This window comes from Excalfactoria chinensis, chromosome 3 (genome assembly GCF_039878825.1).
Source record: "Excalfactoria chinensis isolate bCotChi1 chromosome 3, bCotChi1.hap2, whole genome shotgun sequence".
In the NCBI taxonomy this organism is placed as follows: Eukaryota; Metazoa; Chordata; class Aves; order Galliformes; family Phasianidae; genus Excalfactoria; species Excalfactoria chinensis.
The window spans coordinates 91866003-91882969 of NC_092827.1; the positions used below are offsets into that span (position 1 = coordinate 91866003).

The 16967-nt window shown below is 38.9% G+C and overlaps 1 protein-coding gene across 3 annotated transcripts in view; it reads left to right on the forward strand.

Moving 5' to 3' along the window:
• Positions 1-16967, forward strand: part of PLCB1 (phospholipase C beta 1) — a 359203-nt gene that overhangs the window by 258192 nt on the left and 84044 nt on the right. For all 3 annotated transcript variants that reach the window (XM_072331035.1, XM_072331034.1, XM_072331036.1), the window contains 8 exons: positions 764-848; positions 1330-1507; positions 7138-7208; positions 7813-7909; positions 11823-11907; positions 12991-13115; positions 14113-14267; positions 15999-16163. In XM_072331035.1, the coding sequence (XP_072187136.1) occupies positions 764-848; positions 1330-1507; positions 7138-7208; positions 7813-7909; positions 11823-11907; positions 12991-13115; positions 14113-14267; positions 15999-16163 (961 nt within the window). The remainder of the gene's footprint in view (positions 1-763; positions 849-1329; positions 1508-7137; positions 7209-7812; positions 7910-11822; positions 11908-12990; positions 13116-14112; positions 14268-15998; positions 16164-16967) is intronic.

Below are 16967 nucleotides of genomic sequence, written 5' to 3' on the forward strand. Positions count from 1 at the left end.
GAGGAACTGTTATGTTACAGGCACAGCACCCAAAGCACTTATCTCACATAGGCTGAAACAAATACGTAGGGAAAGTGGGCTGAGATGAAATCTGAGGTGAAGCTAGCTGCTTCTCTATTGGTACCTTTAATTGATGAATTTTTGCTGCTTTTGAAACCCAAGTTACGTCTTCTCCCTGTTCTTCTTTCAGTAGTGCCCTAGAGACACAAGGGCACAACCATGTGAGGTTACAATGTTTGGGACCCTATCAGAGGAGGCTGCTATGTGTGTAACTGTTAGGGTTTTGAAGCCTTAGGTCAGGTATGATGAGTAAGAAAATAATCCAAATGAAAGGAGAGGGGGCGTAAGAGGAATGCTTGGCGTGTGTATAAAATAACACAAGGAGGAAAGTATTTAAACTTTGAATAAAATGTTGTCTGAAAGAGGCAAATCCATGCAGCATTTATTTCCCCAAAGGTAATAACTGATATCCTCATTTTTTATTTTTTATTTTTTTTCCTGCTAAGTGCATGGGGAAAATAGAACTCCAAAGTTCTGTTTCACCATTATTCAACTGCTTAGTGACTTCACGTGTCATCCTTTTGATAAGCTCTATCAAAGGAATCAGAATAATTGCATGATGTATCTATGTCTCAGTGAACAATTCACAGTGATTGAATCAGGAAATTATATCTTGTTTAGAGATATTAGGTATTCTGTTACTGCTGCTTTCAGTCTGTAGCATTAGTAGGACTCATCTCTTTCTTTCTTTTCTCCCCATTAGCCCTAAACAGCAGGCAAAAATGGCAGAGTACTGCAGATTAATATTTGGAGATGCATTGCTTATGGATCCATTGGAGAAATATCCGGTAATATGGTTTGGTTTTTGTAAGATCACAAATATCTTATGAATTTTTACTTTATTCACTCCTGTGTCAGTCTTTATATGCAGCCATCCAAGACAGAGCCTAAAGGAGGGCTTTAAACAATTTGTACTGTTGGTGACTTAGTCATATCATTTCTGATGCAGAGGTTGTTTTGATACACTGAATTGTAATCCTGTAATTGCAATTGATTCTTATAGCCACTGATTTATAATGTTTGCTTTCGTATTTGAGCTGGTTCTTATTGAAGATATTGCTGTAGACATTTCATAAGGTATTTTTCTTTTCTTGTATGCCCTCCATAGCCCTGTTTCACTTAATGAAGGTTACCTGTTGTTCAAGAGGTGCATTTTAACAGGGCTCGTTGAGGAGTTACAAAATTATCGTGTACTATGTAGACCTTAAGAAATTGCTGTAAGCTTGTTTCTTCTTGTGTTGTAACAGATCTCTCTTTCTTTTCTGAAAGCTTGAACCCGGGGTTCCTCTTCCAAGCCCCATGGATTTAATGTACAAAATTCTGGTGAAAAATAAAAAGAAGTCACATAAGTCTGCAGATGGAAGTGCCAAGAAGAAGCTCTCAGAGCAAGCTTCCAACACGTGCAGTGATACATGTAGTATGTTTGAGCCTTCCTCCCCAGGAGCAGGTATGAATGGAATCTACAAATATGCTTCTCAGTAAAACACAAATATTTAATTACAACTGTGTTTCTCAAGCCATTAACATTGCTGTAGTAAGATAAAGGTACACCAGTACACGTTTTGCTCAGTAGGAAACAACACCAGGTGTCATTGCTCTAGGAGCTTTTAGAGGTCTCAAGGCTGAGACCACTTACAGAGTGACCTAAAAGTCAATGAAGTATGCTAACATTTACTTGGACTATTTAGGAAACAGAACAAGCTACTTACTCCATATACCAACTTTAATGCATACATACTAATAATGCTTAGAGTATCTGCAGAGGACCACTATGAGTATTAGTATACAAAAAAAATATGGTAAGATTTGCTCTGAAGACCTTAAAGTCTAACTGGAACAAGAAATTAAGTGTGGGGACAAAATATTTGCACTACATGATGGGAGCGGATCATCAGTAGGACAGGCAAAAGAATGTATATATCTTGATCTCCAACCTAGAGTCTGTTCCCAGGACCACAGTTTCTCCTTACTCATAGGACTGAAGTTGTGAATTGCTAAAGGCAAAGTTGTTTATGCTCTAATAATGGAATACTTTAAGAGTGGATTGAAAGCTCTTCTAGAGTATGGCCTTCTTGTCATTTGCCATTAAATTTTTCACCCTCTTGTTTATAAGTTTTTCCGAATTCTGATTAATTGAGCTGAAAGTCTTCATGCTGGCAGTTTGCCTCAAGCTCAATTAAAATCAAAACAACAACAACAACAACAATTCCACTGTATTTGTGGATAACGTTGTTTATCCAAGGCAGAATGAGTTTTCAGCCATTGTGTTAAGAAACTTTAAAAAGGTCAATCTTTGGAGTAGAGCTTCGATTTCAGAAGATTCATCATGGTGTCAAGAATGGTTTGCTTCTGTTTTCATGATTTCCTTTAGACAAATCACAAGCAGCAGAAAAATTAGTAAGCATATGCCAACCTCTTTCTTTCCAAAACCTGAAGGGAACTGGCTTGATCTATGTTTTTTTCTCTGTCTGATCTGCATAGAAGGTAGCAGTTTAGTACTTCAGGAGCCTCCCAGTGAGCTTTGATAGGAAAAGACTTGGGCTGTGAATCTTGGGTATTGATGGTTAGGGAAAGACAGGGGAGTAAGTCCCTTAGCAGTATCTGCAATTTTAAAAATCAGTTGTGAATGTTATGTCTGTATTACCTGTGTAACAAATCATGTTCAGTATGGATTTCAAAGGTGAACACCTAGAAAATGCTAGAACTGAGATGGCAAAATTAAAGTGATCACTTGACTCATCTGTGAATGTGAAAATGTATACTTGTAGTCCTTGGCAGCTATTGTTTCTCCTTTAGGACCTGTGCCTCTTTTGGAAAATGACCATAAGTCAGTATTTTTTCACTCTCTGTCATTCATACACCATTCCAGATCTTCCCCTTGCAATGAATTTCTGTGGGGATATTCATGCTACACATGAGCACTTGACAAACAACAACATATTTTTATTAACAATACCTGTGGGGAGTGAGATAGTATTAATCTAATTTTATCAAAGAACAGCAGAGTCTGAGGGGGCTTAAGAACAGTTCAGAGGCAACTGACAAGGAACATCCAGGATTTGCTTTTTAAGACTATGCTGAATTTGGAAGTATTCAGAGTGCAGAGATTTCTGGAGATCTCAGATACAGCTATGAGCACTGAGCATTTCTGGAGATTATAGATCCATAAAATCTTCTGAGTTGGATGGAACCTCTAGAGGTCGGCTTGTCCAACTCCTTTGCAGTGAATGGGGACATCTGCAGCTAGATCGGGTTGCTCACAGCTCCATCCAGGCTAACCTTCCTATCTCAGGTCCTGACCATCTTCTATTCAGTATTACTGTCGATTTCCTCTACTCATCAACTGGGATTCAGCCTCCTTTGGCTGATTGTTCTGTTGTCCACTGAGCACTCTTATGCCTTCACTACTCTGCCCCACTTGCTAGGGAATCTGTTAGAATTACTGATAATCTTCAGGGGAAAGTTCTGCTGATCTGGCCTTCACAAGATTTTTAATGAATTTTCTCACAGCAGTGCAGAAAATGCAGAGATTCATATGTCAGTTAATAGCAAGCTTCTCTGTGCCTTATGTTGTTTGAGCTCAGGTTTAAATTAAACCCAATAAATCAGTTTAGTGATAAGTTTATAAAACATATTGTATGAAGGCTCAGCGATGGTGATATGGTAGCAATGATTAAAAAACGATTCTAAAACAAGAGTTTTGCAGAATGGCTCACAAATTGTTCAAGACAATTGTAAAAACTTACTTCAGTAGGGTGTAACATCTGCAAGTGGGGTAAGTTTACATCCCTAAAGCTGTCTGCATAGACACAGCAATGCTGGCAAAATGGAAAAGGAATTTCTGAAGTAACACTTGTATAAGACTCATTTTGGTAAACTAGAATCTTAGACCTGATTGTATGAAGAGGCAAACAGGTGAAATTTTCAAAGAAGTGCAAGTAGTTAGACCATACTGCTAAAAGAAAGTGACAGTTCTGCTGGATGTGACTGTATGTTGTAGGCCTTTGCTTCAGGAAGCCAGAACTTCTTAATTGGATAGTATTTCAATTTTGGAGCAAATTAGTGATCTCTCAGTAACAGGATAATTTTTTTCTCCAAGTACCAGCTGCTGTAAGGAAGTCACAGGAAGATGGAGAGAGGGTAGAATCATCTCCTTGGTTTCTGTGTGACTAACTGGAAGGCTGAGTTTGAAGTTTAATACTTAGCTTACATAAATACATTGATAGTTTGATAAATGCATTGCTGCCGCAAGCCATTGAGGCAGTGGCCCATTGCTATACAGTAAAATGTTCTGGCATCTGAGTAACGTTTACTTTTCCATTTCAAAAATGGTTAATGCTTACATACAGCTTTTGCAAATAATGAGAGGTGATTTTCTCCACAAGATGTTGGTAGCTGCCTGAACATTGTAAATCCAATTCACGGAGCTATCAAGCAGCATCAGCAAATATCACACTTAAAATCCATTCTGAAAGTTCTTTCAAGGAGTCCTGACAAAGTAAGTTACCAAATTCTCCTGAATTTTCCAAGCAACATATAGCATTTTATTAGGTTCTCAATATCTGTCATATTTGGCTGTCAAACTGCTGAGTTGTGGTGGGAATAGATATTATTTAGAGCTTTGATTCCACTACCTGTAGTAATAGGGATTTGGCTTGCCATTCCCAGCTCTCTTCTCCTGATCATCCTCTGCTCAGTATTATAGTGTCAACCTCATCTACTCATCAGCAGGGATTCAGCCTCCTTGGGCTGCTTGTTGCATTGTCTACTGAGCACTCTTACACCTTTACAACTCTGCCCCTCTTACTAGTGAAAACATCCTTGAAACTAGTACTGTTACTCCACTGAGATATTTGCCACGTGGTTCTTGGAGCTGTTGAAAGTCACTGGCTTTATGTGTGATAGGAAGTATCATCTTTTGATTTTCTGATCTTCTTCTGTATGCCCTTGTCCACAGGCTGGCTCTTGTCTTATGCTTAGACTGTAAGCTTTTGCAGCGGGAGGTCTCTGTTTTGCCTGTGTTTGTGTTACACTTAGCATAGAGATGTCTTGTCCTGACGTGGGTTTGGAATCCCATCTAGTTGTCCGCTTTGCACACACGCACACAAGTACTGGGTCACACTGCATATGCCAACTTACGTGCTTTTATGACTAGAATTGGTGGCACGGATGTAATCCCACCAGCAGTGTGGGAGGGTGAGCATAGAGGCATCCATAGCACAGACATCTTCTCTATCTGACCAAGGCTTGCTCCAAGTTTGTGTCCCAGCAGTGTAACAACAAAAAGAAGCTTCAGTCTGGGCACAGAACCATGTGTGTGAAGGAAAGTCAATGTGGGGACATAGCCATAGGTTCAGAAATTCTTATTCTGTGCTTGCAATCCTGTATATTATTTGTGCTGGGTTTGCAGTCTGATGAATAACTTGAAAATGAGATCTGATCTCTTTGGGAGTTTTCCTGTTAAATATTTTTTTAAATAAATGAATACTGTGATGCATACTTCCCTCCCTGGGCACTTCCAGAAAGAACAAGCTGGGATCTCAGTAGTGCAAGGTGGCTGAAATCTGCCCATATCCCCCTTCTTCTAGTCTGTTAGAAGTATTATTTTGCCAGTCCAGATAAATCAGTTGAGAGCTTCCCACTCAAAGATTGTCACTGTAAATCCTCTGAGAACATGGCTGGTTCTTTGCAATATATTGAGGTTCCCTGAGCCATCCCTAGAGCCCGTTGAGCAATCATGTTATTTTCTTCAATGAAATGTTCAGGAAGAAATGTGTTCATGAATAAAAGCATGACATTTCAACATCTGCATCTGCAGCCTGGGTAGTCATCATCTCATTGTGAAAGGCACGCTCATTATTTAAATCATATGTGATGTATGTGGCTAGAAAGGGCCCCCTAGGCATGATTCAAGGCCTTTTGGAACAGAGGAATTTCTACATTCAGTGGGCTTTGGATTAGACCCTGTGGTGACAGTAGAAACTGAAATACCATTCTCTGGAGAGTTTGGGAATGCTACACAGTGGTTAGACTTTTGTGCTGCCAGAATAATTGCCACTGCTGAAGAAGGCAGAAAGGTTTGTGGAATGAAACATTTGAAGAAGTGCTGTCGATCTGAAAGGTGTGGACAGGTGACTGCAGTAGAAGTTAAACCTGCTTTTCCAGAGTCTTCTAAAAGTACATGGTGTATACCTGGTGACTGCCAAATGCACAGGAGGAGTTACCTAGGAGAAAGATGGGTTGATTTCCAGTGCAGCCGAATCTAAACTCTGGAGAAGGGAGTATATTCATCAATTAACGATAATGAATCTGTGTCTTAACCTGTAGGAATTTGTTAGTACACTGCAATTGGGAACAGGTCTTAAAATGTGCTTTATTTGCTCCTGTTTACTCTGCCAGTGTGCTTTCAGGGGAAGGATGAGCTTTATGCATCTCCATCGCATTACTCGATTTGCACTGCCCTCAGCCGGCGCAGCTGAGCCATGAGTCCTAGCAGTAAGACGCAACAATGTCGTATTAGTGGAGGGAAGTGTGAGCCGGCTCCTGCCAGCTGTGCTACCTGGGTGCACATGCTGTGATATCTTCAGAGCAGATGCATTTCTCTGAGCAGCCCTTACTACTGCAACACGTGTGAATGTCAGTTTTTATGCATGATTTTTTCACCCTGTGAATGCTGCGCTGTGTGTGTTTCTTTCCCAGGGGGGCAAAAGCGTTATTGAAGGTCATGCCCAGAGCTGTGACCCATACATGAGAACATCTCATCGGAGTAGTTTGTAATATTATACCTGCACACTGTACACACACCATGATGCTCATTTTTTTGGTGCTGATACCTGTCCTGTGATTTCCAAATAGTAAGTGTCCTGCAGCTGAAAAGTGAGAATTTTGATCAGACAGTAGGAATTTACCAATGATAAGGGTGGATAAATCCCTCTAGACAGTTTATTTGATTTGTGCTGTGATAAAAAGCGCGCCTATGTCTTCTCTTCTAAGCAATATACATCTTTCACAGATTTATCCCTGATATTTATAGCTATTGCTTCAACCAGTAATTGTCTTCTGCTAAAAACATTTCAGGAGAAGCAGAGATTGAGAGCGATGATGATGATGACTATGATGATGATTGTAAAAAGTCGTCGATGGATGAAGTAAGGACATAGATTTGTTTTATGGTGATGGATCGATTCCAGCAGTTCTGGGTTGGATGTGTTACCAGGAGTGGGACTGCCATCTAGTGGGAAAAGGAAGGCAGGGCACCGGGAATCACTAACTTTCTGAAGTTGTTAGTCAGTGGATTTGGAAGCATATCTTTAATTTGTTTATTACTTCAATTTAGTGAAAAAAAAGACTTGATAACACTACAGATGATCTGAGGCAACTGCTTGTGGTGTATTTGGCACCACTGGAAATAAAATTGGATTTTGAAAATGTAGAGCTATGTTTTATCTATAGTATAGATAAGTGTGGTTAGTGTTACCTTTGCATATCTGTAAAGGTAATGCAGTCTTTTTTCTGGGAGCCGTGAAGAAAGAAATAATAAAACAGCATTTTAATTGTTTACATTGTATAACGTCTTTCCTTCCTTAGTATGTGAAGCTCCTATGTGAACAATTGAATTCACTAAGACGGGATCGGTGAAAGATGATTCTTTCACGGTTGATAGAAAACTGCACTTTGGTTTTTTTGACTGTCAGTGGCCATCGTGGATTTTGACCAGCCAAAGTGTCAGCATTTTCCCATCTCTGTCCTTAGGGTACTGCTGGAAGTGAGGCCATGGCCACAGAAGAGATGTCTAACCTGGTGAACTACATTCAGCCTGTGAAATTTGAGTCATTTGAGGTATCAAAAAGTAAGTAAGCTAACAATAAGTGATATCTTTTGCTGAAAACTATCTAGCAAGTGTTCAGAAGAAAGGTCTGGAGAAATGCTTGCTTGGATTCCTCTCGATTGGATACGTGACCCTTGGTGTCCAGTCAGGTAATTCCAAGTTTATTTTGAAACATACATTAGTGTAAGTATTGGGCTTTGTCAACTACGCTGCCACTTCAAAAAGAGTTTAGCAAATATTTAATCAGGTTGTTTTTGTTATCCATAGCTGAAGAGTGACTTAGGGACCCTGAGAAAATTGATCATAAATATTCCTTCAGATTGAGCAAATGTTTTCCCTGTGCTGCTTTTATGGAGGATTCAGGGTAAGCAGAGAGTGTGCCCTTCCTCATACACAAATTCACTCTTCTCTGCTTCTATGTGTTTTATAGAAAAAGCCATTACTTCATCCCCAGCTGGCATTTACAGAAAATGCCTTGCTAGGAATGCAGTCTGTGGCGTCCTCGGTAAACAGTGCAGCATCTTTTCCTTTCTTGGTGCAGAACCCCCTGCTGTTTGCCTGCCCTTTTTCACTTTGTTTTGGCAGACTGCAAAAAGCCTTTTGAGCTTTTTTGCTAAAGAAGTGTATAGCATTTAAATTTGTTATGGATTTATGGAGGCCTTAGCAGAGGACAGGTAATTGATGTCTATGTCTGTATCTGCAAGCACGATTTCACATTTACTCATTTTGAATAATAAGCATAGAAATAGTTATCTACCTGTTCACATGTATTTATGTATGAACACATATACATACATAAGCATTCACAAAATCATGTGGAATTGTGCTTGTTCCCTACAATAGTGTCCCTTAGATATTTATTATCTCCACTAGCTCTAATGAGAGTTATGAGTACACAGTGGGAAGGAGATTCTCCTACTGGAAAGGAAGCCATGTGAATACTAGCAGGACAAAATCATGCTGCTGTTAGAGAATTCTCTTTAGAGAATGTAGATTTCTTCCGTTCCCATGCCTGTGCCTTTCCAAGTTTTGTCTCTTCTGAAGAACTGCTGGTGTTTAGATTTTTTACACTGTCTTCCTTGTTTTTGTGAACTTGTTAAGTGATTAATATTTCAGGTGTTTGTATCAAATTAAAAAAAATCATAGTGTGCAAATACCGCCAGGTGTTTAAAGCAGTGACCACTGTTGCATGACCTCTGGTTCTGGTCTCAGTCCTGGCCTGGAACCTCAGCTGAATGTTTATTAAGTTCAGTGATGATAAGCTAAAGAAGACTTAAATTGTTTTTTATTTTGCTGCCTATTGAATTTTTCCCAAGTTGTATTTTTGTTCACCTGCTTCTCTTCTTTCACAAAGTTTCATCTTTTCAGCAGTAAGGATTTTTTTTCTAATTTTGAATTATCTAATTCAGAATTTGTTTTAATTTGTGATCCTCACCTCTGTTATGGTAACAGCATCTCGCTGTTGCTACATTCATACATTGTACGTTGTAGGGAGTGCATTTGGTCTTGCTTCCAGCTTGGTAACAAAAATATTAAATACAGCTAGATCTGTAACAGTCCCCTGATGGCTCTCACTAGATCAATTCCCTCTCTCTGACAGCTAATAATTGTAACTGTTTCAGGGTATCATTTCAAATTGGTAAGAGTATTTCAATGACTTTATCCATTCTGTAGTGAATTCCTCCTGATCCGTAAGCATGGTAACTTAGCACGAGGGAGAAATGCCTCCCCTGGACAGTTTGTTCTTCAAAGGACAGGTTTCTCAGTCATTGCCAGGTATTGTAGAGAAATAAGTTTTTCTATTTTATTTAGGAATTTGCTTAAGCTCTGAACATTTGGTGACATTTGCCAGCTACTGGTTCTGTTTACCTGCAGATTCTACTTTAAGATAAATACTGCGAAATACTGCATACTACTACTTCTACAGAAAAAATATAGTATTTGTATTCTAAGTAGAATAAAATATATGTTCTTGAACCTTTCTTTTTTTCCCTTCCTTTATGTAGCAGTCTTACTTTGATCGAATAACTGGAGATAGAACACATCTAGTCACTATTTCCTGGTAGGGCTGTATTTAAGTAGTAATGAGATGAAGAAGTAGAATAGCACTGGCAAACAGAAAATCACCAGTGTATTTCAGTGTCTCTATGCAATTTCATTTGTTGTTTGTTTGTTTGTTTGGTCTGGTTGCCATCAGCTGAAATGTTTTTCTTAGGTGATACGAGCAAAGTGTTTATTAGGAGCTGCAGGAAAGCTCACAGGAATCAGTGATCATTCCTAAATGATTCATAAGAAACACATAGTTCAGTTTTAAGAAAGTGAGCCTCAAAACATTCAGATACTTAAAAACTTAGTCATCAGCAGCACAGTGACCTGTTCTTACACAAGTGATAGTATGCACTAGCACTGAATGTGTGCATTGCTCACAATATCCAATTAGTGAGGAGGGGTGGAAGAAGAAGAATCTCAGTGCCATAAGAGGATGCTGCTTGTTGGAAAGGAAGATGAATGGTAAGAAAGTAGCCTCTAAGGAATGACAGGAATCTTCTACCATTTGGAGATACAGCTACATAATAATAGAAGTAGCATGGTGGTTGCTAATGAGAAGTAGGGGCCACTACAAAGTATGAGCTCCAGCTCCCCTAGAGACAGAGAATAATTTTTGAAACAATGCAAACACAGTCATTCTCTGGCTCTTCAACATATAATGAAAATAGCTGCAGCCATCTAGTTTGCAGATCCGTATCCGGCAGTACATTTTCTTCTCACCTTGGCCCGGACATTCTAGTTCCTTATTTCTTTGGAGCAGCCACTGCTTCCTTTTTGGCTTCCTATAAAGGAAAGGCCCACCTGTTTCTACTCTTCTTCTTTCTGTAAGACAAGTGCTTTTGTTCAGTCATCCCTTGGTGACTGTAACACAGTTACTTCAACAACTGTATGAGGGCAAGCATTTTCTTCAGTTTACTGTTTGCTTTCAATAGGGTGGTTAGGGTAGAAAGTTCGTGCTCCACTACATGGACTGTTTATCTCATTTTTAAAGACAGCAGTGCTGAGATATTTAATGGCTGTTATCTCTCAGTGCTATTACCCATTCTGAGCAATCTGCAGAGCTGATTTTGATGAAATGGGAAGCTGTTACATTACAGAAATTCTTTACCTTCTGTATAAAATTTAGAAGAACTAGTAATGAAGGTTGAAGGGCCTTGACTTAGGCTCTGGTACATGTCACATGGTACTTTGAAAGGCTGTGCAAAAAAAAGATGTTATTGATGCTCCAGAGGAGTCCATCATTAGGTCTAAAGACCTGCTGAGAAACAAGAGTGTGCCTTCAGTCATGATTAGATATCAGTGTTTCCATGACTGTTTGAGACAGATGTGAGTTTCCCCTGGCATTGGGAAGGTAACAAGAAGCCCTGTAGGCAAAAGTAGCCTACTCCTTAGTTTAATCTGATACAGACATTAGTTATTAGAACTTGAAACTGGCTCAGAGCCATTGTATATGCCTGCAGTGAGTCTAGACATCTGGCAGGGCCTTTTGTTCTCCACAGAATTTGCCATAATACCTCTATGTCTCATGTGTGAGCTCTGGGCAATACCTGTCTAATACATGAATATGGTATTGTGCAAGCAAATGTGAGAGATCTCTAACATGCACTGACTTTCTTTTACTGGCAACTGGTACAGTGGGTATCTCAAGCAGTACAAGTGCCCTTCATTTAGGTAATGCTAGTGTGAGTTTGGATGATGCCTTTGAGTATATGCAGAGTGAGTTTACAGCTGTCCACAAACGATTGCATACAGAAATTCTTTGAGATTAAGGTGAAGTGAGTTGGTGAACAGATGGTAAGAGGACTGAAACTAAACTAGTTCACATGTTGTATGTGATTTCACGCTCTAATATGTCACTGTTTTTCTCTCCCCTTTAAAACTGCAGAGCGCAACAAAAGTTTTGAAATGTCTTCCTTTGTGGAAACCAAAGGGCTTGAGCAACTTACCAAGTCTCCTGTGGAATTTGTGGAGTATCCTTGACTTTCAGAAAGCTGCTTTCCTAGGTGTTCTACATCTGAGGTCTGTTACAGGGCTTTATTGAAATTTGAAGACATGAGCTGGAAAAATATGGAAACCAAATGAGATTTGTAGACTTAACTGTCTTCATAGATGATTTAATTGGGCTGGACTGATGAACTCATTTAAAAGCTGGCAAGAGTCCTTGTGCTACGGGCTAGGACCAGAGGGAATAGGCTCAAACTATAAATTGAAGACCTATTATTTTGTATTCTTTTTGATAAATTTATCATCTTATGTGAAGTGGTCTGAGTTACAGTAAGCAAATTGGCAGAATGTGGCTGACTTGCTTTTTGCTAAGGCATACAAGAGAGTTTTCTTTCCCATCTAGTTCCAAGAGCGCTGACTTTATTGCCACCCAGTTTTACTTTTTTTTTTAGTTTACTTTTTCTCTTGTAGCTTTTAAAGAAAAGCTAAGGAGGAATCTGTTTAAACCTTATGATGCTTCTCAATGTCTCATCCTGGCTGCAGTTAAGAAAAAAATGATCAAGTGCCCTCAAGAAGATTAATGGAAAGCAATTTCCACAGATAACCTGCAGCATGTTCTCATCTCTGAGATTTGTAGATTGAACTATAAGAAGTGCAATGTCATCATTTCTGTCTTCAAGTAGAGGCCAATTCTAATGCTCATTCCAAAAGAGCAAACACTTCCACTTTTTAACTGAGAACCTCTTTCCCTGCCAAAGTAAGATTTACTGTTTACAGCTGATTGACCTCTAAAAATGCAGTGTTGGGAAAATTCTGAATTAGGAACTATACTATAGATGGAGCTTTGTGAATGCTATCTTAAGGATATACCTGTGCTATTTCTTTGTTTATTCTGAGTGTTCGCTGTACAGCATCATCACCTTTAATTACCCCATTAATTTATATCATCTGCAAAATTGTGGATCTCTGGTATTATGGTTGCAGAAATTCAATTAGGAACCTACTGCCATTCTGTAAAGAGCATTTGCATTTAAGTAATTGCAGTTGTGCGACCTCTCTGCAAAGTCATTTTTGATACATGTACAAAATCTTAACTGCCCACTATTTAGATATAACAAAATGCAGCTAAGCCGAATTTACCCAAAAGGAACACGTGTAGATTCTTCAAACTATATGCCACAAGTCTTCTGGAATGCTGGCTGCCAAATGGTTGCTCTCAACTTCCAAACTGTAGGTAAGCTGTGCTGGTGTCTTGATTCTGTAATCTGTACTTTTCTGTTTCTCTGATACAGTTCCTGACTGGTTGGTAAGGAAGGCTTTATGCATCAAAAGAGTCCAGTGGTTGAACTATAGGGCTGTAAGTTTATGTTTTCAATGCAGTTGATCTTTTAACTGGGAATAGTTGTAATTAATATTCTGTGGCTAGTATAATATGTATTTGTAGTGGCCTCCATATTGTCATCATTTATAAGTGTCTACCATTGAGCAACGTTTGAGATTTAGTTGTGATCTTTATCCAGTCTTGTAAAAAAAAGTCTCAGTATATCAGGGCATAAGGGATTTATGCAAAAAAAGCAGAAAAAAAATTCCACTTCAGAAATATGAGCTTAAGAAAGTGACATTTAGGCCCCTGTGTGCACAAGTAACTTTTGAAATAGGTTGTGGCACCTTCAAAGATTACATTTCTCTGCCTGAGAAATATGAATATTGCCAGATACTGGATCCCAGGACATATCCTGTCTGTGGCATCATGTTATCATTCCCTTTTTTCTTTCCAGTAGAGCCCATGTACATAGCAACTCTCCATGGAATTCCACACAGTCTGGAAGTCCAGAGTAATGAAAACATCTCTGAGCAGATTTCAACTAAGTATCAGGCTTCCACTGTCTGTTGTTAAAAGGGGTTTGACACATTAAATACTCTGCTGGTCTGGGTACAGTCAGTACACTGAATTACTCAATACCTAATCATTAACACTCCTTTTCAGATTTGAAAGTTATCTTTTGAGTAGCCTCTGAAAGATACCTTGTGGATGTGATTCCCCTATGGAAAGAATCCAAGAGGGTGGATGCAGTCATGTCTGAAAGTTCTTTTATTAGGAAACCATGTGCCATACATAGCTTTTTACAGTGTAGTTCAATTGAAACTAGAATAAATAGTGCTGTTCTATTGCTTTTTCTGAATCATTATCTATACAGAAAATAATTCTCATCAATATTTTTAATACCTAGATTTGTCTATGCAAATAAACATGGGAATGTATGAGTACAATGGCAAAAGTGGATACAGGTTAAAGCCAGAATTCATGAGAAGACCAGACAAACACTTTGATCCATTTACTGAAAGTATTGTGGATGGAATCGTAGCGAACACCTTGTCTGTGAAGGTATGTACACTCACTGGTGAAAATACTCTCACAGCGATGTCAGTGTGGATAAATTTCAGTTGTGCAGAGACCTAGCAAATAGCCACGTCAGTTCATTGCATGGAGTGATGTTTAAGTTTTACATTGCAGATAATGCTCTGCCTCATATTTCACTGTAGGTTAAATAAGTGTGTTTTTACTGTTTATATTATTGTAGAAATATTTGAGTAGTTGATGAATGTAAGGGTAGTTTGTGGTTTTATTTATAAAGGACTGAATGTGAAATGTAGTGCTACAAAGTGGTCACTTGCAGTGGAACAGTTAGAGCAGTACACTGGTATAAATAAATTTTCTGGTTCCCTTTAAGTTCTCCAGCAATACTCTGGAACCATAAATGTCAGCTGCAAGTCATTGCCAACTTGCTTTCACTGGTTCCTGTTTTGAGGACCTCTAATGAAGTTCAAGAACTGCCAGGAATCTGGAAATTGAAAACTACTATGAATGTTTGTAGGGATAGATTGCATTGGCTATGACACAAATTTATACTCAGTACAACTCTAGTTATGAAAACATAAACTTTCTGAAATCCTGTTCTGCTTTTAATGGACTTCCCATTAGAACGGTGTCTGTATTATAGAATCCACCTGCAAAATATCCTGTTTTCATTGAAGAAAAACAAGTATTTCCTCTGGAGCTGCAGACATAAGTGTAACAAATCAGTGCTCAGAGGGCTATGAATAAAGTGCTAACCTGCTGACATGCGTGCTAAAAAAAGAGAAAAAGACAGCTCTGTGGAAATGACCTCCCATAGTGACCTGCAGTCATGGAAGCTTTCAGTTCCCCCCCTGGGTTTAGAGGCTCATTTTTCTGCCAGTTTACTAAGCAGAGGTGAAAGTCATTTGACAGTTATTGGGAGATGCAGTGTTTTTAACAGGAATGAGAACCCAGGAATCATAAGAGCTATCAGAAGGCAGCCGCTTCTGCCTGCTCAGAGTAGACTACCAGGTGTGAAGGCAATGTCAACACTGATCCACCTGAAAACAGAATTTGACTTGCTTTTGGTAAACCCAAATTTCTTATGTTACAGAGGCACTGCTGTAAATGCCCCTTCAATTCTCTGAATTAATCGCAGTGCTTTCTTACACTTCTTAAAGGTGAGAATCATGTTTCCTGTTAAATTAAGAACTAGAAAAGCCCACTATTTTATAATTGTCTTGTGTTCGAAGTCCTCACCCTCTACAAAGAGCCTTTATTGAAATATCAACTTTTTAGCCTTTTTTTTTTTCCTCTCAATAAGAGTCATATCTAGTTACGCTACTGCATATATCTCTTTCCTTCCAGCACTGTTTTAAACCTGTTGTTGAAACTAGTTAAAAATTAAAGGTGTCAAAGATATTGTATTGTGTGCGGAGACAGTAGGTCTGGGGAATGAGATCCAAATGACTATTCTTGCTTAGGGAAGGGCAGCAATGTGATCTGAACCACGTTATTGCTCACAGAGGAATTCAGGGTCACAGGTCCACAGGGAATCAGACCTTATAAGCTGTTTTTCTGCGCCTGCAGTATCAGACGGTGTTTTTATTTATTTATTGTTTTAGATGCACTTTTCTGTTGTTTTGCTTTTTGCTTGTTTTGTTTCATCTTTGAAAACACATTATCTGATAAACAATGAGGATTATCCACCTGCATCTCAGCCATTTTCCTAGTCCGCCAAAGCTGTCTCTAGTAACATCCCTTTTGTTTTGATCTTAGATTATTTCAGGTCAGTTTCTTTCCGATAAAAAAGTTGGTACCTATGTAGAAGTTGACATGTTTGGCCTGCCTGTGGATACAAGAAGAAAAGCTTTAAAGACCAAGACCTCGCAAGGCAATGCAGTTAATCCTGTCTGGGAAGAGGAAACTATAGTGTTTAAGAAGGTTGGTGTAACACTTGCTTCTCAAACCAGCATTGTGCATTTCATCACTGCCCAATTAGCTAATTCTGTGTTCTGTAGATTTCATTTGTTAAAAAAGATAAAGAGATTTTGAGCAGTTACTTCTCCAACTGTTTCTTAATATTTCTGGTATAATTTTGCTACTCTAGTCATGCCAAGCCCGTACTGAAATAAATCAGTTTCAAGTCACCATGGTTGTTTCACAAGAATACAGCTAGAAATAGAAAATATGTCAGTGGACTCATCTGCATGGGATGATGCAGTGCTATGCTATAAATGAGCCAGTGCAGATTCTAGAAGTGATTTAGCTGAATTTCCATGGCATTTTGCCTCAGCTGAACAGCCCTGAAAAGCAGATCCTGGTAACCTGCAAGTGAGGTGATGTGAGTACAGCTGTAACAGTCTGGCTGTCCAAACTAGCTCGTTCAAAGCAATCTTATCTCTGCTTAGTTCTAGTGTATGCCACCTAAATATAACCCAGGTTATAGAGCTGCATAAATCCTAATCTACCTGAAGTATGAGATGTAGGAGCTGAAAATACTGAATGTGTTTCAGGACTATACAACATGGATGTCTTACTGTGCTTCACAGTATACCTATAACAAGTTTTCTAGCAGGAACTGTACTGTTATCTGGATTTCATTTATTGGTTAGTTGGGTCCTGAGTCCAGGAATTTGGGGGGAAAAAAAAAAAAAAAAGAAGTTAATTTAATTTTTCTTGGCAAACGTACATTTCACTGAGATGCTTTCGCAATTGGTCCTTGCAGCCCTGCTTTCTAGGGAGAAC